The sequence below is a fragment of the Cygnus olor genome, chromosome 4 (genome assembly GCF_009769625.2).
Source record: "Cygnus olor isolate bCygOlo1 chromosome 4, bCygOlo1.pri.v2, whole genome shotgun sequence".
In the NCBI taxonomy this organism is placed as follows: domain Eukaryota; kingdom Metazoa; phylum Chordata; class Aves; order Anseriformes; family Anatidae; genus Cygnus; species Cygnus olor.
This window is the reverse complement of record NC_049172.1, coordinates 61,825,811-61,849,996: the sequence shown is the minus strand read 5'-3', so window position 1 is coordinate 61,849,996 and position 24,186 is coordinate 61,825,811. Positions and strand designations below refer to the sequence as shown.

The following is a 24,186-nucleotide window of genomic DNA, read 5'->3' as shown; positions in this document are numbered from 1 at the left end:
CATGACAGGAAATATCAGCTCACAAGTACAAAAAAGACTTAAGTTAGATTTGGCTGTATTGTTTTCTTACAGCTTGGAATGAGGTACATACTCAATACAAATCTATGGATAAAGCAAAAATCAAAGTTAAAAATACTGTAGCAACAATAAAAGATATAGAGGGGCTGGAAATTCTGCCAAAAGCAGATATTTAAAAAACAGAAAAAAATACCTGCAAACATCTGAAATTTAACTAAAAGAATATATGTACATAGGAAAAAACTTAGCAGTAATTCTAAAGGTAGAAAAAATATGGACAGAAAACTGAGCTTGTAATTCAGTAACACAGCAAGAAGGGTCACAAGGAATTACACCAGTTCAACACTTCCGAACTAGCAAGCACAGAAAAGTGAAAATTATTACAAAGAAATGCTTTTTTTCTGCCTATATACTCAAGTTCAATAATTTTTAAACTGAGCTGCACATAGATCCAGAAAAAAATCACTTTAAAAATTAAATTCAGTATTACAAGTCACGTGTCTGGCTAAAATAGAAAGTATTTTTTACTGCTTACTAACCCAATCAAAATGAAACAGTTAAGTATGAAAACCGATTACCTCTACTTAAATAAAACTGATGTTTCTTACTGTCTTTCTGAAAGATGACAACTTTGGGCATATTAAAACAGCAAGCAGCAATACAGAACTGACTGCAAATATTGAACCACACCCCGTTAACTAGAAAATAAATTCTAAAGACAACATCAGTAAACAGATCTCATATTTTCCCAACTTTGTTGATTAACAGAGTTCTAAAGGTAAGTATTCTAAAGGGATACAAATAATATGTTTTAACTTATTTGAGCCAACATTCAAATTTCCTGAAATATGAAGGCTGAATAAAAACAATTTACTGGGTGTCTCAAGCAAGCTCTACTTTAATCTTTCAACTTTTAACTTAATCTTTTAATTAACTTGAATGTTACTCTTTAATCATCACTTATGAAAACAAAATGAATCATGAGCTGATGCATTATCGTAAATCCAAAGTTCAAAAAAACATCAGTTTGAGAGATATTTACAATGGCATTGTTTTCGGCTTGTAAATTTTGTAAATTAAAGTGGTCTGCCTTGTTTGGCTCCTGCTCGTTGTGACAACCCACTGAGTAAGTACACCTATTGTAGTAATTCCTGCCACAGAATGCTTAGAGTTTGGTAAGTTTGTCAACAATATTGTGAGGGGTTTAATAAATAAAATGGCGGCTTTGATTTCCTTTTTATTTACGCAAGTCCTGTTTCTTATCTAGTATGATAAAAGAATTAAAACCCACCACACAATATTGTTGTCTGCTCTTCCGAATGTGACTTACCTAAACCCTACATGCCGGCTCCAGGCTCCAGCCGAATTCCGTGGTGAGCGGTGTCACCAGCATAACGCACACTGGGGCTTCACAAGGAGCAGGAGCCGGTGGGTCTGAATCTAAAAAAGAAAAGTGCCATTTAAGCCAATTGTGCTGAACGCTCCCCTTAGGCTGGCTACTTGGAGCATTCAGCACATAATTTGAAGATGTTGCATCCCTCATATCCGTCCGTGACAGTGTTCTCAGGACATGCTAACAGCCGAAAACATTAGTACATTGTAAACATCTCTGTAGCTCAGCGATTAAATTAAAGAGATTTTTCTATTTTGAAAACTTGTGAAAAATGTAAAGTTTATTGCTTTAAAAATGCATATTTAACAGCTGCTAAAAATCTCATTTCTTGTGTAAGTAGTAGACTTGTAATGAAATTCACTGAAGTAGTCTAAGCAAGTGAATGAACAACCTGTTAAAGCTGACAATCTATGAGGTCTTTCAGTGGGATTCTATGCCATTTTTTGCCAATTCTATGGCTGCAACTTATTGCTGTAAAAAAAGCCCCTTTAAAAATATGTCCTTTGTTTTGACATATCAGGTTTCCTGAGACACCGTGGTAATTAGACGTGATTTCCAACTTCACACTTCTAAGTAAGTTTTCTAATACCTATAGTAACTATGCATTGTAACATTTCCATCTTCTGCCCCTCAGTTAGGGAAAGGAAACTCAGGTACCACTTCTTGAGACACACTCTGGGTTCTGTCAAAATAGCAAAGAAACCCAGCTCATCATTCAAAAGGGCACAGCACATGGTTCCAACTCACAGCAAACTCTTCAGTCTCTTTTCAAATTACATGGTAAGCACATGGTGCTGTACTTTTTTGGTATTAAGAGACTGAAAGTCTTCTCAAAGACTATTAAGTGATAGTCATGATAATCTCTCACAGGTTAGGGTACTACATATATGGATGAATATTCCCAACACAGATACAAAATCGGCATCAAGTTCCTATTTTTATATGACTTTCATCAATTCTAAAATAAAAAGGAAAAAACCCTATGAATAAGCAACTGAAGTGGCTTCTGAGACATTTAGTTGACTTGGGATAACGAAGAGTGTTCCTTACATAATACTTTGAGGAGAGAACAAATGTTTTCAGACAAAATATACAGATTTTTTCCACAAAGCATAGCCCATTTAAGTAGTCTTCAAATGAAGGTACAACAGATGTTCAAAGATAAACAGGCTATTCAGAGATCTCAGAACCCTAGTGGAGTAACTTGTGTACAAAGCTGTGAAAAACCTTTCAAAACAAGGTTGTATCACTAGTATGTCCTATATATGCAGGTTGGAGATAAGATTATAGCTATAAAATCATTATTTACTTAGTGAATCACTGATGGCAGAAGTACAGTTAAAATTCTCATGCTTTACATTAGTATCAAAACAGGAATATTTTTTTCCCCATGGTTTCTCTTTATGCTTATTTTATCCTTTCAAAACAGAATTTTCTTTTCTTGATTCTCTATATTCATTCAACTTACTAAAATGTATTCAAGATTTTGTCTGCCAGCAAGGACTCAGGATAGGTTAAGCTGTAACAGGAGTCCTTGCATATAATGAAAGCTGTATTTCTGTAATGAAGAAATAAAAGTCAGATTTCACGTCTTCCTCCTTCCTTCATCCCTGGTCTCTCTTGGGATCTTAAAAGTATTTCAAATCAATAGTTTTTGCTTATATTAGTAAGCTCATAAACTCGTTCATTCTTGCATTTCAGTTCTTCCATTCTGAGTTCTCAATTTTCATTTAACTAAATTGATTAGTAAGCTACAGAAACTAGTATCTACAAAGTTTATTTTCATGATCTTGGCTGTTTCACTACATTTAGGCTCAATAGGTGTGCATGTTTATGAGAATGAGACGTGCCAAATTCTAAGAACAAATATTGTAACAACAATGTATTTTTTAAACATTCTGAAAACAACATGCTTGATATTCCGATGCCAAAATTCTTACCTCAAGCATGTTATAGATGATGTAGAGCTTTATGACAGACTGTCCCCTTATCAGATGATACATCATAGAGTAGTCAACATAGTGCATCATGAAGTAACAGATGACCAGTATCACTCCTTTGAGCATGTCACACACCTGAGCAGGTTGCAGCAAACGTCTATCACTGAAATACAAAAGGGCAAGAAGTTCCACTAAGTGTCACATCCCCACAAAATATAAATGTTATGAAGTCAGTATGAATTTACTGAAGCTATTCAGCAAGGATGCATTTCAATGTAGTTTATTAATCCTTCGCCAGCCCCCCACTCCAACACTTAACACCATCACCATGACAAGCATCACACTCCTGAACAGGATCCTCTTATCTGCCACGTCCATTTAGTTAGAATATCGTATTTGTTGGGTAAGATCTCACTTGTTAAGAACATTCTCCATGCATGCCCTTTAACTTTTCATCTACCTCCCCTTTTCCAGCCAATTCTACTTATCATTTTGACTTCCTCAGTTACAGAAACTGCATTTGCTATAACCAAAAGAGAAAGAAATGAAGCAGTCATCTTCAATTTCAACATAATGATCCAGATGCTAAAGAACAGATCCTAATTGCAATTCCATACCTTCTTTTAGCCCTAAGGTCTGCAGCAGTCTCAGCACAATTTTATATCAGAGCTTGAGGCTGAACCAATGCAGACGTTTTCTTATTTACAGTCACACAAGTCTCCCTGAAGTCTAGACTAATCATCACACAATTTTATCCTATAACCTAGAACTCCAGGAAGAATACAGTTTTACCTCAACTGCCACAATACCAGCCATAAGCATAATGAAGTTGCAAGGTAATACGTATATACTTGTCTATTTAGTTAGCTTAGTACTAATAAGATGCAAAGCATTTAAAATCTTTGAATTAAATCAAAGGGTTGTTTAACAATTATGTATCAACATACAGAGCTATAACTTCTGTTAAATCTAAGTCTTTTTAAGACACACACTGAAAGACTGTTGCAGAAGTTCACATTTTACAGAAGTCAGAACAAATTAGCTGAATGTGAGTCATGAATATTCATTTCCTGTATTCCTCAGTCATCAGTTTCAGAGATTAGACAATGCTCCCATTATTTTTTTTCCTAAACATGTTATCAGTTTGAATATGCTAATTTAAAAAAAGAAATGCTGTTTTTGAAAAACATCCAAATAGTTATGTATGACCTCCTAGTCACTGTCACAAGCAGCTGCTGTAAAAGTAGACAGCATCCATCATGGGGAAGACAAACTCTAACAACATAATCAAGAGCACAACTGCACTTCTGCAAGTGGTATCAATTCTGAAACTAACTCAGGAGAACAACACCTTATAAAGGTGCAGCCAAAATCACACACGGCATCCTATGCATGCAAAAGATGAAGACATTTTGAGAATATGCTGCGTATAGAACAACTGAATAAATAATCACTACTATACAACACAAAGGCTGTCCAAAAGGGTCAGACCAACTACACTTGACTGCTGTGCCTTGCAGGAATTAAGCTTTTGTAGAACAGAGTACATTCACATAATGGTTTTAGAGAATGTTACTTTACAGTCTTCAAGGTGACTTGGATTTAGTTTCTCACTTGCTGTAAATAAGCAAGTACCTAGAGAAAACTTCAGTACCACTCCTTCAATCTTTTCTGAAGCTTTAACTAAAAATACAATGTATGCTCTATTCAAAGTTGTGCAATAACTTGTACTTCTCACCCCATGAGAAGCAGAAGCAGCAGTAATGCTGTGACAAGCATTTCAAAGCACATACTTAAAGGAACTCATCGAAATACCCTCAGAATTTCAATTTAATCAATTTGATGACAGAGAGCTCTCAGCATTTCTAACCCATAGTCAGTACAAGGGACTACTACACAGGCTGACTACAGAAAACTACTTTCTAGAAAGTGAAAGAAGATCCTGGCATTTAAAAACTGTTCCATTATTCTTTCATTTACACGAAGAGACCCCTTTATATTGTCTAGGCAAGAAATCTAGGGTCTGCTGCTAACAAGTTTCTGATTGAGAGAGATTAACCGTGACTATTTCATAATCTACAATGGCACCTCTACAGCAGCAGAATCCTTTTCTGCTCTGTCTAATGACATTTGCAGAAGGATTTAGTCATGTGGCTCTGAATATAATATGGAATAGGAGTAATTATTTCTTCCAAGGACTAGGAAATCAAGTAAATGGGTTAAGTATAATAGATCTGTCCTCTTTTGGCAGATAATACAGAAAGATCTGCAAAGCCTGCAGTTATGAAATGATGTAGTCAGAGTTCAGAGAGAAATAAACATTGCAGTTCTAGTATATGATCAGCTCATATTAGTTCCATTTGTCATAAATCATTCCTGTCCTTCACAGGAAACTATTTAAATACATACATAAACACACATAGGCTGACATGATTTCATGCCTATCATAAGAAGTCTTAGCCCATCCGTTACATACAGCATTTTCTGCATTCATTTTCCTCGATGTTTCCACTTAGCGTCTCCAATAACTCAGTAACTATGTTCATACTCCGTGCTAATACTGGAAAATAATTTCAGAACAATCTTGAACACTCAGCAATCAGACCTCTGGATTAGTATCACGTACAAATTTGTAAAGCTATATTCATCATCATGAGTACTACAGAATCTCAAAAACTGAAGAGTCATCATAACCCTGGGCAATACTAACTATAAGTCACCAATGTCCAGAAATGAACAAGATATACATAGTATAGTTCTGATGCTTTCATGTTTTTGTTCCCTGCTTTGAAATGCAGAGGTAAGAACTAGACAATACTGAGTGCGTGCTTAACTCTAGAAAATACTGAACAGAGACAGAAGTTCAAAAAGCTCAACTCATTGAAAGCATTTGCAATTTTACAGTTGTGCATGATAGGTAACAGAATACAGACAAAGATTTCACATGAAAATTAGTTATTGGTGGTTGTTTTTTTTTTTTTTTTCCCCCTTTCTCATGAACAAGAAAAGGAAAACAACGAATAAAGAAAAGCATGACAACTATCCTGTTTTATATTTAATCGGTCTGGTTACTGAACAGCAAGCAACACAATCTTTCTACAGCAATCGGCATCCCAGGCATACACTGACACCGCAGGTGTGAATTACAGCCATTCACTGCTTTAGTGAACTTTGCTCTGCAAAGATATCATGAGAGCCTGTAGTCCAACATGTAGTTCCTCTTACCATCTTAGTGGATTTCAGAAATAATGTTATGTGAGAACCGTTTCACAATTTGGCTAATTACACAGGTGAATATATTTTAAATTATAGTTTTCACATGTCATAAGCCAGTAAATACGCAGATTCAGTGCATTTGCAGCATCCTTCAGAAGTGCTTTAACAAGATGCAAGATGTCTGTCTTTTCACCCATTTCTTTTCTGCTGCTATTCCATTATCACTTCTAACTTTTTACTGTAAGTCAAGCTCTTCAAGATACTCTTTTCAGATATTCACAAGCAGTTTCATTATGCTAAGCTTCGAGTCCTCACGTTTAGCTGTACAGACTTGACTGTCAAGGAAGTGAATTTTTATATTAAACTTCTTCAGATGCCCAAGTCCCTGTATAGTAAAGCACAAGGCTTATCCATTCTTTCCATTATTTGCTACATAAAATCTTGAATTGCTTTTCTGTTACTACTGCTGAATACACTGATCTGTTTAAACATGAGCTGATGCTTCAATCTACATGAATTCAAACTGAAAAATCCAAACATTCCTTCACAAAGAATCTACAGACAAACTTTCCACCACCATAACACTAATTAGCAAATTAATAGAACAAAGAAAAACACACGCAGGGACATTATTGTTTTACAGCAAGTACTTAACAAAATGTTCAAATTCCTCAGCATATGGGTTACAGTTAACATTTTATGCCTCGTAATTAACAGAAAAAGTCTCCACTGAAACAAACAATTATGCTTCCAAATAATATAATTATACAAATGCATGCTTAAGGGGATAAACATGCTTGTTACTAATGCTGATTAGGAAGTGACATGCAAGCCTTCCTACTACACCTCCCTCTTAACACCACGGCAGGTTTTGGTTTCAGCCCAGTCAACTAACAAAAGGAAAAGCTCAGTGCTTATCACACTGTGTTTGTGACAGCTGAGAGTGAAACCATGGTAAAACCTGTACAGTGCACTGACTGCCATCAGCCATGAGCTAGGAATTCGGAGAACTGGCCTGTTATGATGACTTTGTCAACTGTGTGCTGAAGCACATTTAGAAAGCATGAACTCAAGTTCTTCCTGTCTAGAAAATGATGTCATCTGAACAACCAATCTCCCTTATAAACGTTTAGGACGCGTTACTTTGACGTCTTACATAATTAAAATACTATCAAATTAGACTACTATGAAATTTAAACAATTTTTTCTATACAGATTAGGAACAAATAAAACTTAAATGTTTCATTTTTAAGAATTTGTGACATTTAAAGCTTATTCAAGTTTATTTCACGATATACATAAAACCCAGTGAAGGAAAAATTTGGTGTGGAAAACTTTGTCATAAGCAAATTTTCTTAGATGAGGAAGTTTAAGGAACTAGTTACTTGACTAGTAACTTGTTACTACTTGAAACCCTCCAAGTTTCACAGCCCAAATCCTACTCTTCAGATAGATGCCTGTATCCTTTCTTTCAAAACTTGTCTAAAAGAGGTGATGGTGATGTCTTCTCACGTTTGCTTTTATACAGTACCTTACTGGTTAAAGCACATTCCTAAGACAAGACAAATCCAGATTCAATACATTATTTTCACTGAGAAAACCGAAACTACATCCTTTCAGCCTTCAAACTCCTCTCCAAACAACCAACCTACAGATCATGAAAAGAGTCCATCCCTCCTATTTAAACTATTCTGTTATACAGCATTATCAAAATAAACCAGTTTACTGATATTACTTTAATATGTTAAAAATCACAAGTACTAATACACAAGTTTGCTTAAGTAACAGACTTCCAGAACCACCAAGATCAGGTGTTAAGTGCTGTGATAAGCCTTGCTTATTGCATATAAAGTGGCTGGAACACAAACAAGAAAAACAAGTTGGTTTTTTCTACAGAGTAAGAACAAACAGACTAAAAATCTCATTACAGTTGTCTTTATCACCATGTCATGTCTACGTCTGTCTGCACAGTAACCTGTAGAGAAGTACACTTGTATGAGTCCATGATTACTGTAGCATGTGATGTATAGGCACTCTGCATATATTATTTTAAATGCAACTCTGCACAGACTGCCATATACTGCCATATCACTTATTCACTTTTGTCTTTCGTGCCCACTTGTGCTCCCCAGTTCTTCACTAGCATGTGGTTTACCGGTCACCTTTTAGGTAATTTTTTTTAAACCAACACAAATTCAGTACATTTTTCTTGTTCAATGTTTACAGTTTGAAGATGTCCAGCACAATGACTACTACATTTTTAATTGGTTCCTTTAGGATACCATCATCTTAGTAATTCAGGTAACTATGAAGAAGTAATTGTTTAGAGTTATCACAGATAAAATTCTGAGTACTGATGTCACACATGCAGGAAATTAATGATGTAATTACAACTGCAATAATGTTTTAGATGAATATTTAAATCTTAAAATCATGGAACTTAATCACATACATATATGTGTATTTATGAAATTAAAATAACATTTATTTCTAGAAATGTTATTGTACTTCACACTACTCAAAAAAAACTTTTCATTTGAATAGGTTCATTTAGCTAATAATGCACTGAAGCGGGGTTTTAGCTCTGAGGTTACAAATTCAAGCAAGAATTTTAGGGCAAACCTTACCTAATTCTTTTATTCAAATACTGTTTTTCAAAGTTGGACAACCACTAAGGTTTGTATCAATTGGTAAAATTCTTCCATTATCAGAACAGTGATCTAAATAAGCAGTTATGCTTAGATATCTTGTTTCTCCCTTTTTACAACATAGATACTTGTATGAAAAGTGAACTGTATAATTTTGTTTTGCACAGATATTTAGTCTTTATCAAAGTCTTAATCCTTAAATGCATCCTTCAATAACGAACTGCAGTATTTTAAGGGTCTAACCTTATATGAACATAAGCAAAAATGAACAGATTGACGCATAAAGTGATGATACTTCCCTGTTGGCAAACTAAATGAAGATGCCAGGGAAAAAAAACCTAGTTTGTCTGAAGGGCGTACTTACACATATAGCTACACTCTTAATTTTTTTCAAAATGAGACGTGTACTTTTGAAAATACTTTCTTACAACTATGCTCAAGTTTGGAATTAAGCTTGGCTCCAGAAAAAAAGCTATTTTGTTCGAGTCCAATACTTACTTTGAAATTAAAAATAAAGATACAGTACGCAGAACTTCACTGTCATAAAATTGCTGACATATACAGACTTAGCGCTGATAAAAATGTCTCAGTTGAAGACTTGAATATACAGAGAGCTAAGCTGGCCAAGCTAAATGGCATTTCATTTCTCAAACAGTAAAAAGCCTCTACATGCACACAACACAGCACAGAACCATGCTAAGAATGAAACAAAACCAACCTTTCTGTTAGGCCCCGATGAGAGCTGTCTCAAATAAAAAAAATGAGGTTTCAAATAAGTGACAACTAAAATTATCCTTCATTAAGTGTTTATTTCTTTTTAGTAACAGAATCAACTGTAAATGAAGTCAGCAAATAAGCATAAGAAAAAATACTGCATTTTATTCTACAGATAATCAATTTAAAATCTAATACTAAAATACCTGCCAATGAACTTTAAGAACTCTCTGCAAAACTTAAGCATTACAAGAAAACCAGCTTGTAATACACATAAAATATAGCCATGAACTTGACTGAACTGTTACTTAGAATAAACATGAAAAGCTTAAGGCACTATAAATAAAGTACAGCAGGGGCTATGTTTTGTTTCCAAGACACCCTATTGTAAATTGGGCTGAAGTGGTACACAGACGCTCTGTATAAACAGTGTTTTAAACCTATTAAGATCACTACCAATTTCCACAGGGAAGCGAAGTCGTATGCAAAAGTATATCTACCATAAACAGCACTGAATCAGTTTCAAGTACTGCGTATTAAGTATTGGCTTCTCCTTTGAAGTATGTTGGTTAACTTAGCTATCCTATTCATTTGTAATCAGTCTTTTTACTGATTACATGATGATGAGTTTGGCCGATAGCATAGAAGGAAAAGGAAAATCAGGATTTACTCACCAAGGAGGAATCCCTGTGACACCACATTCCATCCTATAAAGGAAGTGAAAGTGCTCTTCCCTTCCGTCTGATTTACAAGAAAGAAAGAAAGAGAAGGTTGTAACGTTGCTACACTATGCACTGTTATGGAAAGGAGAAAGGAGTGCTTTCCGAGAGATTACTACAGAAAATACTGAGTGTACTTGCCCTTTTTGGTTGGTAGAAAGTCACAATGGCCAAAAAAATAGGTTTGGGACTAAGTGTGCAACTGAGGTTCAAATTTATTTATGAACAAAGTCCATAACGAGAATCCTAGTGTATTTTTTTTTTCTCTGAGATGCTTTCTTCCTACTATTTATTTCTTGAAGTAATGCTTTTTTCATATATTTCCTATTGAAAAGTGTATATATATCATTTCACAGGAGGGCAGTGGGAAATTTAAAAGGCACATATAATACAACTAAAGTTAATGATGTTATTGCTGACAAAACCTAAACTCACTTATTTCAGGGAGAAGGCAACATCGTAAAAGAAAACACAGAACATGTATTTATAATCTATATCGCTATTTCAACATGGAAGAAATGTAAAGGTCTTCCCAATTGTTCCTCATGTAAGAGGAGTCATATACACCATGTTTTCTTGAGAAAGCTAGAATTTACAGGAAATCTCACTTTCCACAGCAAAAATCCTTACTTATTTTCCAGACAAGATGTAAAATGTCTTTAAGTATAATTTTATTGGGAGTCTTATCAGAGTTTCACTAACATACAAATTTAGCCTTTGTATCATAGTGATTTTCCCACAAGAGCTTTTACTAGTATGCAATGTATTTTCAAAAAAAAAACACCACACCAAAAGTTAGCTTTACAAAAGCGATTCAAAACAAGCAGAGCTATTAATCTGCTCAGAACCTGAGTTTTTTTTTAAAAAGTCTCATTTGTAAAAGAAAACTGTACCTTTCAACCATGGGTACAGCTAGTTTTAGGAACCTATTATCAAGGACTAAGTCTGAAAAGAGCTCTACCAGGTCCGCTTCTCTCTCTCTCTCTCTCTCTCTCCCCCCTTTGCTCCAAAGCATGTGCTTTTAAGTGGTCATATATTTCAATAAAATGAGATTAGTTTGTAAGATTCAAAGAGCAGAGTTTAGGAAACTTCTTTCCACTACTTGGAAGGAAACACAAAGAACTGTTGAAATTTTTTATTTTTGTTATTTCTGAAGACTGCTGATGTAATTTAATTTTGTGAAGTGTTAATTTTTTAAAGAGCACACTACTCTTTATAGAGTAGAGCAGTAATGAAGTTTCACCTGCCAAAACCACCACAATCTGATGATTCAGCCACTGCCAGTTTGACTGCAACAATTTAACCTGCAGCTTATAGTTTACTTCAGGACAGAATCTTGGATTCTTCTCACTGAAGTTGTCAGTAGGTTTTTGATTCTGTAAAATAGCTATGTTAATACCAATACAGCTCTGACAAATACACAGAACTATACTGACTCAAAATGAAAGATCCAGTGATGAGGAATGATGATTTAGCAGTCAAACTGAAGCAACTTACACTGTCTAGGCAGAAAAAGAAAAACTTCAAGACACATTACTGTGCTTTCTTAGATGGAATATTAAAATGTGGACAAGGTGACAGCGCACTCCCCCTACATTTAAGTAAGCACTGCACACAATATTATAGGCAGGAATTAACCCATTTTACATAGAACGTGTTTTCATTGTTTGGAAGAAATAAAGGGTAACAACCTTGTTCTACAATGAATAGAGAGCGAAGAAGTTACAAGGAAATAGAAATGAAGAGTAAAGTGGAAGGTCAACAGAACACTTGCTGCTCAATCATGTCAATTAGATGTTGAGAAAAAAGTCAAGATGAAGGGAGGAGCACTTTTATTTACTACACAGAATGGAATATGATGTGGCAGGTTCAAAAAACACCTAATCACACCTCTCAGCACTTACTTGACATTTGTGAGGAAGCATGAGTTAAAAGATAACTAGCCACCCACTTTGTAAGTACCTTGTGGAATTATAGATACATTTTACCTACTGACCTCTATTTGAACACAAATGTATTTCCTGAGCTAGAAAAGCCCCAGTCTTATTTTTCACCTTAACAAATCAAATCAGCATAACTAGTAAGAAAAACAAGGAAACACACAAATAAAAAGCAAAGTGCAGACTGAGTATTCAGAAATGAGAGTCATTATATCTGAAAAAGTTTCATTACATACTATAAACATGAGTTGTCAACTTTTCAATAAAAATCCACCAGCTTTAGAACATTAATGACTTAGACAAAGCCTCCGGTAGTGAAGAGGTAATTAAAATCCAAAGGAAAGATATTCCATAAACTTTTGAAGAAACTGACACGAGAAATTGTTTCAAGAATTCCTACCAAAACACACCCTTCTTGATTCAAGATGATCTTAGTTTTACTGAATCTTACCTGATAACACTTTAAAGTTAACATATTCAAGTTGAACAGATTAAAGTGGATTCTACTCTGCCGTTCACACTATCATCAGACAAGCAGACTAAGTTCTAACATTGCAGGTATGCGTGTGTGGTCTTTTGAACACCACTTTCTTCAGTAAATTGCATAATAGTCCAAGCCAGCAACTGGTCTTTCAAATTTTAATTGCTATTTCTGAAGAGCAGAAAATTCATTTGTCAAAAACAAAGCTGAGTTTATAAACAAGGAAGAACACTTTGTAAATTGAAAAAAAGTAGCTAGAAAATCCACATAGTATGCTAAAATCCATTACCTTCACCTGAATTTTAATATTTTAGCAATAGCATCCATACAGATATTTACAAGTCGGCACATAATTTGACTTGTCATCATGTTAAAATTGAATAGCTGCCGTATGGTTCTGTACACAGCTAGGAAAACTCTTGACATTTTGAAAATGTGCAATTCAGCTTAAAATTAACACCATAATTCAGTATGACAGACTGCCACCTAGTGTCTATTTTAAGCAGCACCCAAGTACAAAAGTTTCAACTCAGGACAATACTTTAAAATAGTATTTTTTTAATGCAACTAGACATGCATTTTCTCTAATCTGAAGATATATCCTGAACTATGCATTGAAAAGCACTTCCCATATAAAAGACTATTAATAATGTAAATGCAAGTGGTTTGATTAACAGAAAAAAAATCAGCAACCATTAATCAACTTTTTAAATCAAATTTGGGGAAATGAAGAATGAAAACCCCAAAGTCCTTATTTATTCAAGGAAAAATTAAAACATCAATATAAAGACTCCTATCCTTTTAGGTTACACTTAGGATTATATCACCAAGTTTACTTTAAAATAGCAATTTTTAATCAAGGAAATTAATCGTCCCACTTTTTTGGTAAAAAAAAAAAGTACTATGAATTAGTAACTTCCTCAGTACTGATCTAAGCCAAAAAAAAGTCAAGGGGTTAAGACTGTTAAATTTCTTAAGGTTATTCTATCTAGTCCCATCCCACTTACTCTCCAAGATTCTTTTAAAGAATACAAAAAATCCATTTTATACAGGGACCCCTTGGGAAAATGTTACTGGGGAAATTAGGGGAATTCATTTGTTGTAGAAATTAATTTTTGGTTTCAATATCAAAGAGTCTGTCAAAATACAAAGGCTGAGTCGTTAACTCAAGACTAACAAATCCCAGAACACTGTTCAAATAGATGTTAGTTAAATGAACAGAACGACCCAGGATAAGGTTACCTCTCTGCTAACAACACCCATCAGGCACATTCAGGGGCAATCTGCCATCTGAAGGAAACAACATTCGAGATAGTGACTGGTGGCAGAGCTTAACAGTACCCTGTAAACACTGTTGCTTTGGCTAGGTTAGAGCAAAACTTCTGCTTCGCAGTGGAAGAAGTCATCAGTAAATCAAAGGCCATAAAGTCAAGCACACAGATAAACAGAAAAACATTATTTAAGTCAATAAACTCCTTCCTCTTCAATCAACTTACCGTAATCCATAGCAAGGCAAAGTGATGAACCGGAACATTGCCAGAAAAACTCTCAAAGGAAGCAGGGTGAATATATACAGAAAAGCATCCAGGCACAAAAAGATTCCAAAAAACATCAACTAAATTATAAAAATAAAACAGATGTTAGGAGTTTATACAGAGTTACAAAGAATTATACTGTTTTATGAAAAATACATTTACATGTTATTTTAATTAACCAAATAAGATGAGTAAGATGAATTTATAAAAAAAACTATGCACTTAGACTACTCAGCAAAAATTCTGCTCCACGAGGCCCAAACAGCAAAGAATTTTACAGACTTCCCCAATTCACTGAACTCAGACCTTATTCAACAGACGAATTGCACTTAATTACTGCAGCTCATTTTCCAATAGTGACTTTCCTCTAAAGTTACAGAAGTTAATGTTTTAACTTTAGGGGGAAAAAGAACTGTAGAGCTGTGTGCACATGTGCAAAGCCATTTTCTGCATGTTTGTTCTTTTTTATATGTCTTTGCCCCTCCAAAAAAAAAAATTACCTAGTTAGCTTTCTATTGCATGCTTAATTACAGCTATGGTAGTTCTCCTTCAGAAAATATGCACTTTTCTTTCGTACAAAGAGGAATGTAAAATATGAAGAGGCCAATTTACATACTCGCCCTCAGTTTAAATGCTTCTTCCTTAACTTGTAAGAACAGCTAAAGCCTTTTCACTATAGCCAAAAGCCAAGCAACTCTATCATAATTATACTAGACCTAAATTCTGCAATTAGAAAGCTGTTATATACCCGTCTCTCCCCAGATGATGTTCCTTCTTTATGTGCTTTCTGAATGGATCTAAGATTTATCTGAATGAGACTCTGGGCACTTGCTGATTTCCCTAACTCTATTTCAAGAAAAGTTAGGCATGTATCTAGCTAGGCATATTAACTCCTAACGTTGACATTAAAATAATAGTACGCATTTTCTTTTTTTTTAATTCATCAGTAAAATCTATTTTGCAAAATAAACTCAAACATTATATATATGTAATAATAGCAGGTTAAAGAACATCAAGTACTTACCTAATATCAGAAGATAAATTTTATTCCAGTTTATTCCTACCCTAGCTGATTATGATTTACATTCATACTCTTAAGTAAACCACTAGGTAGTAAACAATACAGGTCATTAAGACAATTCTTCCCTTCCTTTCCTACTCTGACGTGTCATTTGAATGAAGCAAACTTTTGAAACACAGTCAAACAATTCCTACAATAGGTGACGGTCTGCATGCTATTTAGTTTGCTTTCTAGGTGCTCATCAGCATAGTTTTTCATTTTTTTCAGTGAGTATTATTCAATTTGATATAGTTAGAATGAAAGCTAGCCTGGACTAAGCCTGGGCAAAGAACATTTATTTCATTATCTCTCTGTAAAAAGATATCTATTACCTCTCAGATCCATCTGTTTATTCCTTAGTTTCATATTCTTTCATTGATACTCAAAACAGAGGCTGAAATCTGATTTACCGTGAAAAAAAAACAAACAGTAATTTGAGCACTTACACCATCAACCCCATTTAAGCAAAGGCCAACAGTCTTGTATGTTCTTAAATGCTCTAACTTTTATTGGAAACCTGTGGTGATGAACCTTCAGAATAATTTCTCTGGCTTGGAAACTGCACATTAATAGCCTACATAATTACAACAGAGATGAATATTTACTTCTGTAAAGCTAGGTCTCATTGTGACCGAGGATTAATTTGATGATCCTGAAGGTGGAAGCAGGGCTCTGACAAAAAGGAATCCTACTCTCCCTCCCTTCTCCACTTCTCTGTATGTAAACTTTCTACTCTACTCCAAGCTATTCAGCTACCCCTCTGTCCTCAAAAACTCGGGATTTGTGAGAATATTGGCTGAGCAATTCAGCACACTACCCTAGCAGAGAACAAAACAGGCAAGAACGTGAAGCATTCCCTGCCAAATTATGAGCTGATTTACGTTTCAGAATGGTCCAATGAGCTCATGCAAAACAAGTAGTGTGTATAAGGTGGGAGACCGAAGTGGGAGCAAGACTCTTCTTTCAAGATAAGGTAGTGTTAAATTAGTTTAGGCTTACCATATTTCTCAAAACCTAAAGGTTTTGAGAAATTTAACAATATTAACTCTTAAGGTTATGGTAACACTGCAACCTGCACAACCTTATTACCAATTCGCCTTACTCTTCATCCCTGAGCATATTCCTGCTGCCTCCAAACTTTGACACCCTGTCCTGCAGGATTCCAAAACGGTTACACTAGAACAAAACTCCCTTCTACATTAGAGCACTGCAACTGGCCCTCTGAATTATATTTAAGCTACCACAAAGGAGGTGGCAGAAACGCATCAATCAGGAAGAACCACAACACTGGGGTAGAGGGAGAAGGAAAGGAAGGTGTGGTAAGCAGTGGCCAGAAGCAAAACAGAAGGCTATGGAAGTCAAATCTATCACCATACTTTTAGACTGGAAAATTCTTTAAAACAATGATTTTCCTTTGATTGACTATTCCTTGGAGATCAGTGACACTTTTGAATACATCACCACCTGGACTTCCAAGCTAATTATGTCAGTCTCTGCCAATAACATCAAGTGGCCATTAGCTGAAAATACTGAAAATTAATCAATGCAGATGTGCAATTTTTTTTTTTTGAGTGAAAGTGTTTGAAAATAAAGATTCCTTTAAATACCTTCACGTAGCAGATTTCATCTTGAAATTAAAAGAAATCTTAAAGAATACTTCACCTTCTCCAGTTCTTTTGGTATCCGCATGCACGTGTACACTCTCTCTCTCCGCTCCGTGTATTTTGCTTCATTGTGTTCAAGGAAGTAGCCTCTTGTTAGCTCAGCACTGATGAACCTCAGTAACGAAAGATCTACATTTGGAAACATACAAAAGCAGAAGACACTTCAGACATTAACTCCACAGAGTGAGAAGGCTCCTATGCTTTTGTTACTTGCTACGTGCTCCAGTTCCATCACATCTAACACAACAGGTTTCCGCTAATAGCAACTAGAATGTCAAATAACTTGGTACGGAAGGAGCTGTATGAGAATTGAGTCCTACTCCCTCCCATTTCCTGATCGCTTCCCAACAAGCAAAATAAACTACTCTTCTGCAGCCAATCGTTTTCATCAGACATCCTGCTTCTCCAAAAGATTACTAAAAAAGCTATGCTGAACGCAGTGTATCTAATGGATCTAATTCTTATCATACTGAGAGCCCTCCTAAATTAGAGCTTAATTTTAGACTTTTATAGTTATTTTCTTTCTCAGCAACACTAGCAGCTTGTTCTTTATTTTAAAAAACACCTTCTGTAAGATCACAGCATTCACAGGTAAGTGATCGCAGGTGATTCAGTGCACAAACAGTAAAGGTGTCCTGATCATTTACTGATCAGATTAAAAGCCCTTCAAGACTGAAATTCAATCAGGCATGTATAGGTCTTCTGCTTTTTAACAGCTGTAGGTAAATAAGCTGAAGCCTGACCTAAGTTTTTAATCAAGCCATATGGCTTTAAAAAAAAGACAGAATAGCCTTTCAACAGTAAATAAATAACAATTATGAAAGCTCAGGCAATCAGCAGCACGAGGAAGTTGAGCTTACAACACTCACTGACAAGTTCTGAGATCGGCACTTCCCATCTGTAACACTTCACAAGTGACAGGAGACTACACTCATGTTCAAAATTTCTGGTTATTACTGGCATTCAAAACCAGACACTCTCAGTGTTCACACAACATCCAAAATACAGATATCACCCATCTAGACAGGTGAAAAGCAGCAGTGACTTTATCGTGGCACAAGACCATGCTCACCAGCAGCAGATTCAGACTTTAGTGAGTTTCGGTGACCACTGCAGGGGGCCTTGCACAGTACAGTGCCCCCGTCCGTGGCGAGGAGGGTGAAGAGAAGAGGCTGCACAGCACAGCCTTAAAACAGCCGCGATACCAACAGCTGTTAAGACAGGAACACAAGCAGGGACAGCACGTGTGAACAGTTCACCCCAAAGGGATCGCATTGAAGATGACAACAACCATCAGCTGGATGGAACAGTAGCCAAGAAATTACCAAGAGTTTTAAGGCAAAGAAGCAATCAGCTTGAAAAGAAATTTAAAAGCCACAGAAGAGGCAGGGGTGTGCGCTTGCCTTGGGTGGTAACCTCCACTGCCTTGGGTGGCGGACACATGATTAGAACTTGTCGGGATTACAAGCATCTTGAAGTTTGCAGGGGTATATTAACATAAATAGGTATTGTTAATAAATCATTTCAATCATTATTTGCTTTCAACTACGTGAACTGAACCCTGTAAGGACTTGTTTAGATGGTGTTTGCAATAATTTCTGTAACTGATCCGCTTCTAGCAGGCTACAGCTACTGTAACCCCTAAAGGTATTTGTTTTAAAAATAAACAAACATGTAGTTTAATGAGTGGAAAAAAACTAATATTGACATTTAAAGCTTCAATCAAAGTTCATGCTAGTGAAATAACGGCAGAAGTTCATACCACTAAATCATTGTTCAGATCTCAGCCAAACTTGTTTTCTGAAGTCCTCCTCTGTAACATCATCATTTGAAACTCAAGAAAGAATTGGGAAAAACAAAAAAAATAAATAAAGATAAGCTTAGGTATGAACATCCAAATTAACTACTCTGGTAACTTCCCAGGTACATTTTCTGACACCACAGATAACCAAGCTTCACTAACCTAAAGGTAATGCATCTCAAAACCAACACAAGTTTCCTGCAAAATAAATAGTGACATACGGGCAACCGCCCTGGAGTAACAGCTGAGCTGTCTGTTCCCACTTCCCATTACCTCACATGAACTGCTTCATTGGCTTTGTCGTCGAAAAACAAATCATTTTAAAGTTCCCTCCACCTCGCTGAACTTCCACACCCCAGAAACTCCTCACAACTGAAGCTGATCAATAGAGAAGCTCCAGGCTGTGCATGCAAAACACTCTCTCCATCGATGGGATGTGCTGAAGCACACAGACGCCCAGCCACCTCCTTTCCGAGCACTTCCTAGCACCCAGCATCAGCCCTACTTCTGTGCCCACAGAGCCACGGAGCAGATCGGTGCTGGCCCTGTAGGAAAAACACAGCCAGCAGAACGGGATGAGACACCAAGGCAGGACAGAGCAATAAATCACCTGAAAAGGGGCTTAATTCTGCTATCAAAGCATCATTTTCTGTTAAATTGAAGAAAACGCTTTAATTCCTACTTCCAATTTATTTAAATTTCCCTCCTCTGCAGTCAAAAAGTTTTGGCCTAAGTTTAAATTGTTCAGATGGCATAGTCTAAATGCTTTAAGTATTCTCATTCATCTCCCCACGTCAGTACAGAAAAGCACAAGCATCTTCAAAACGTAAAAGGCCACAATTATTTTTTCGAGATAAAAAGATAATGATTTACCAAAGTTATACTTCAATGCATAGTGACACAAGCAATAACCATTAACCAGAAACCGAGAGGAAAACTTGTGCAAATGTACAATCCACCGTGCCTCACAAATTTTCTGTTGAGAAACAATCAGAACATTAATCCTTAGTGCTAACAGTCCCAGGCAAAAGTAGCACAATACCTATATTTTTGAACTAGTTATTTCCTTCCCCTCCAGACAACTCCTCTGTACAGTACTTGCCCTACTGTACCATCTTGAAAGAAAATCTGCTTCTGTGTACTATAAAGCATAATGCTACCAGCAACGATGAATTAGAACTTTTAGTTGCTATATCAAAAGCCTGTTCCTGTAATGTTTTCTTGAAGAATCAGAGTACACCAATGACTTTTAAGTATTTTTTTTAAATGAAGATCAATTGCTGGAAGATTATTAGTATTTTTTCCCCCCCGCATACCGATTTGTTTGCTTTAAAGAAAGCTCTGTTCAGCTGTCTTTCAGGAACATCACTGCACATCTTGACCATATTTTCCCCACCACAAACCAAGTCACAGTATTGTAACCAAGCCAGCTCCTTACAACTATGGGAACTGCAGCAGTTTCACCACCAAAACAGCGCGATCAATGATACTATGACATAATACATCAGAAACAGACATAACACCTGTCAAGCTTAGAAGAAAGCCATTCAACCGCTGCTATACGATTTAAGCTGATTTCTAATCACTATTTTTTCCTCTTCTCTATTTGATACGACCTGTGGTGTCATGTTCCAGCCAACGGTGAGGCAGACAGCTTGGAAATCTGAACACTTCTTTGAGCACTCTTCACATTTCCAGCTAACCACTCTATTAAGTGCTAAAAAAGTTGGTTGTAAGTTTACCAACATCAAATCAACTTGGCCATGTCATTTAGATGTCATTTATCTATGGTGTAGATGTCAACCATGTCATTTAGATGACAATTTTTACTTTTTATGAATGAGGCTGGGCTAAATTTCAGAAGTTACTTGATGGATACCTAAAATAACCAGCTCAAGTATAAATGTAAATAAAAGTGTGTAACGGCCGTTGCTGTCAACCTACTTTCTCTTATTATTTTTCCCTATGAAATCATTAGGTAGTTGAACACGGTCAGTTAGAAAGTCTTCTAACAATCCGCATAGGATTTCAAGGCTCTAATAGCACCGCTACTTTCAGTAGTAGAGGAAAAGCCTATTATGCTGATAATTACGTGTACCTAACAAGCAATGTTTAACGATGAAGTGTGTTTCGTGCCTCAAGAAGAAAGCCAAATTGTGTGCCCCACACCCGAGGAGCGGAGCTGAGGACACAGAACTGCTCTGCCCCTGTGGCTCTCCGGAGCCATTCCTCAGCAGGCTGCAGGTTTAACAACCCCATTTTTAACATCACTGCGAAGCTTTCCCGTCACAGACACCCTTATAACTTAAAAAAAGCGTCCTGACACCGATCGGTTAACGCGCTAGGTGAAACTTCAGTGCTCTCATCGCCCTTTTTGAACACGCTCGTGTGCAGAGATGAGGGTGGACGCCCCGAGTGTAGCAGCTTCGCTTCACCGATGGGGCCGAGCTGGGCGGCTGAGAGTAAAGCAAAGCGGGCAGAAGGGCCTCAGCCGCCAGCTGAGCCCCGTTCCCTTCCCTTCCTTTCCCTCCTCTCCTCACGGAGCCGCCGATCAACGCCGCTCCCCGCACCCCGGCGCACTTTTTGAAGTCTCTCGCCCAAGTTCGCGCAGGCGGCGGCGGCAGCGCCCTCAGCCCCGCCTCGGGCACCCGCTGAGGCTGACCCGGTCCCTCAGCCGGGCTGAGAGGAGCCGGGACAGCCCCGCTGGGGCCCTCCCCGCTCCCCGCAGCCCCTCGGGCCGCCGCCTCCCTCCCCGCCGCCGCTCCTCACCCGAGAGCCCCCTCTTCTTCTTCCTGCCCCGGTCGCTCTCGTAGAAGCCCAGCGTCTCCGTCCGCTGCTGCGGGGCCGCCTGCGGCTCGCTGCTCCCCCACAGAGTCTTGGGCTCCCCGCGGCAGCCCTCCTGCAGCTGGGGCTGCGGCTGCGGCGGCTGCTGCTCCGGGGCGCCGCCGCGCCGCCCTTCCCCGCCGCTCCCCGGCGCGGCGGCGTCGGCAACGCCGGCCATGTTCGCCGCCCGCTCCGCGCTGGCCGCCCCCGAGCCCCGCGCCGCGCCGCGCCCCTGCCGCTGACTCATCACCGTGCGACGGCGGCGCCGCGCGGCCCGGCCCGGCCGCCGCTACAGAGCCGAGCGCGGGGCGGGGACGGGGGCGAAGCCGGCGCGGCGCCATCTTGTGCGGCCCCGCCGCCGTTAACCGGTTGCGCGCCGGCAGCCCGGCGATGCTTTCGCCTCCGCTGCGAGGCTTAGCCTCCTCTCCGAGCCTCCCCCCGCCCAGCTGGGGCCCTCGAGGCTTATTCGGGTTTTATTTATATCGTGGGGTGGGAATAAAGATGGTTGTGTGAGGGAAGAGGTCTTGCGTGTCTTCTTGTTGGTGCAAGGGGCACGTGTGGAAAGGTTGCGCGGGCTCAGGGGCAGTAGTGCAAAGCAACTTTAAGGTTATTAGTCTACGCAGCACTGCACAAATAAGGCCGTGATTGGAAAAGGAAAGTGAGAGGTGAATTATTAACTGTAAAGCCAACAGGACTTCAATGTGCTTGTTGGACCTGACCTCGCACTTCAGGTCAGCGGCTTGCTGTCCGTGTTTGTGCCGCACTTTGTGCAGGAGGCCTCCGAAAGGAGACACCGTCTGCTGCTGCGATCGTCTGGTGTGCCCAGGGCTCACGGCAGCCCACTGGGTCCTGGACTACCTGTGCCATGCTCCACGGGACCACAAACACCAACACACCCAACCAGCCCCCAAACCACCCCTCAAGGCGGCATAAACTCTTGCAATTTGGGAAGTGCTGAGGCTGAAAATGCCATTAGTTAGTTGCAGTGGTCATAGTGAATGTTTAATGAACTAATTTATAGTTTAATGATAAATAATTGTTCCAGTTTCAAAGCGCTTAGAATGTATAGAGGAGTAAACATGAATATAAGAAGTAGGTTGCTCAAGGTAAAGGCAGAATACTTGTTTGAAGAAGGAATTCACATGGGCACAAGGACAAAATACCTGGCCTGAATTTCAAGTACAAGATCTCCTTCACATTCACTTCTCGTGTTCTTATCATGCGTTCAGAGGCCAGATTCGTTCAGCTTAATATTTAGCCACTTATCCTGGGAAAACAAAGAGTGCTTTATTCTTTCTTTGGAAGACCACAGTGTGCGTAGTTTTCTTCTAAAACTCTACCTCTAAGTTAATTGAACAGAGAGTTGTCTCAAAGAGCATTTCAGGCCTTGGATAGTCTGAAAGTGCCCATTTCCACTGTCATTAATGGTTCTAGATGCCTAAAATCATGTAGGATTAATGAAAGTCTTGATGTTTTCAGGCCGTGGAGAGCTTTTTACAATGTATAATAACATCAAACAGAGAACTAACAGTGATAGTTACAATACATCAACAGTTTTGTCTTCTCCCTTCTTTTCTCTGTGGGTGTAAAAAGCAATTGAAAAATAGGATGTGGAGCAGAAGTCCCTAAAAAATATTTGAAAAATTCCGCTTAGCAGGAAAGCTGCTGCAGTCCATGCAAAGTTACATGACACCCTGAGAGACTGCTTCTCTCCTCCCAGCTGTGTGCAATAGCTATATCTATCTGTAAGATGCATTGCACGATCTTTAAGGACAACAAACTGTTACAACCTCGTTATCAATCTTATCCAAATGAAGGCATTTGCAGCATCAAGCATCCTCTAACAACCAGCTGTGTCTTCCTTCGGGCCCACTGAGAACACTGAGAAGCTATCAAATGAATTGCCTTGCATCGGTTGTGACAGCACATACATTTTTTTTTTTTTTGTATCTTGGGTTAACCCAAGATAACCTCGATTAGTTTACAAAATATTCCAGTTTTTCATTCAAAGTAGTTCAGCTGAAGGCACAATAATAGTATGACTGCAGAAATTTTAAGCCAAGAATTCACTTGTATTTTTGACACCTCAAAAGCATATGAGCAGATATTCTCAAATTACTACCCACAGAGTCCCTGCATATGTTTTTCCTGAGCCTTACATTCTTTTTGTAACCTGTCACAATTTTGAAGTGCTCTTTTACATGTGCAGAGATGCGTGTGTTTCAAATATTACA

At 38.0% G+C, this 24,186-nt stretch overlaps 1 protein-coding gene across 5 annotated transcripts in view; it reads right to left on the bottom strand.

The window, feature by feature from the left end:
* TAPT1 (transmembrane anterior posterior transformation 1) overlaps positions 1-22,167 on the bottom strand; it is a 38,951-nt gene extending 16,784 nt beyond the window's left edge. Inside the window, exons 1-5 of one of the 5 annotated variants that reach the window (XM_040557176.1) lie at positions 21,899-22,167; positions 17,327-17,457; positions 14,566-14,684; positions 9,934-9,957; positions 3,352-3,514 (exon numbers count right to left, since the gene is read on the bottom strand). In XM_040557176.1, the coding sequence (XP_040413110.1) occupies positions 3,352-3,514; positions 9,934-9,957; positions 14,566-14,684; positions 17,327-17,457; positions 21,899-22,130 (669 nt within the window). In that variant the 5' untranslated portion in view covers positions 22,131-22,167. Of the gene's footprint in view, positions 1-3,351; positions 3,515-9,933; positions 9,958-10,603; positions 10,671-14,565; positions 14,685-17,326; positions 17,458-19,090; positions 19,209-21,898 lie in introns of those variants that run through there. The other 4 variants (XM_040557178.1, XM_040557177.1, XM_040557179.1 and 1 more) reach the window with 4 other exon arrangements.
* Between the last annotated feature and the right edge of the window lie 2,019 nt (positions 22,168-24,186).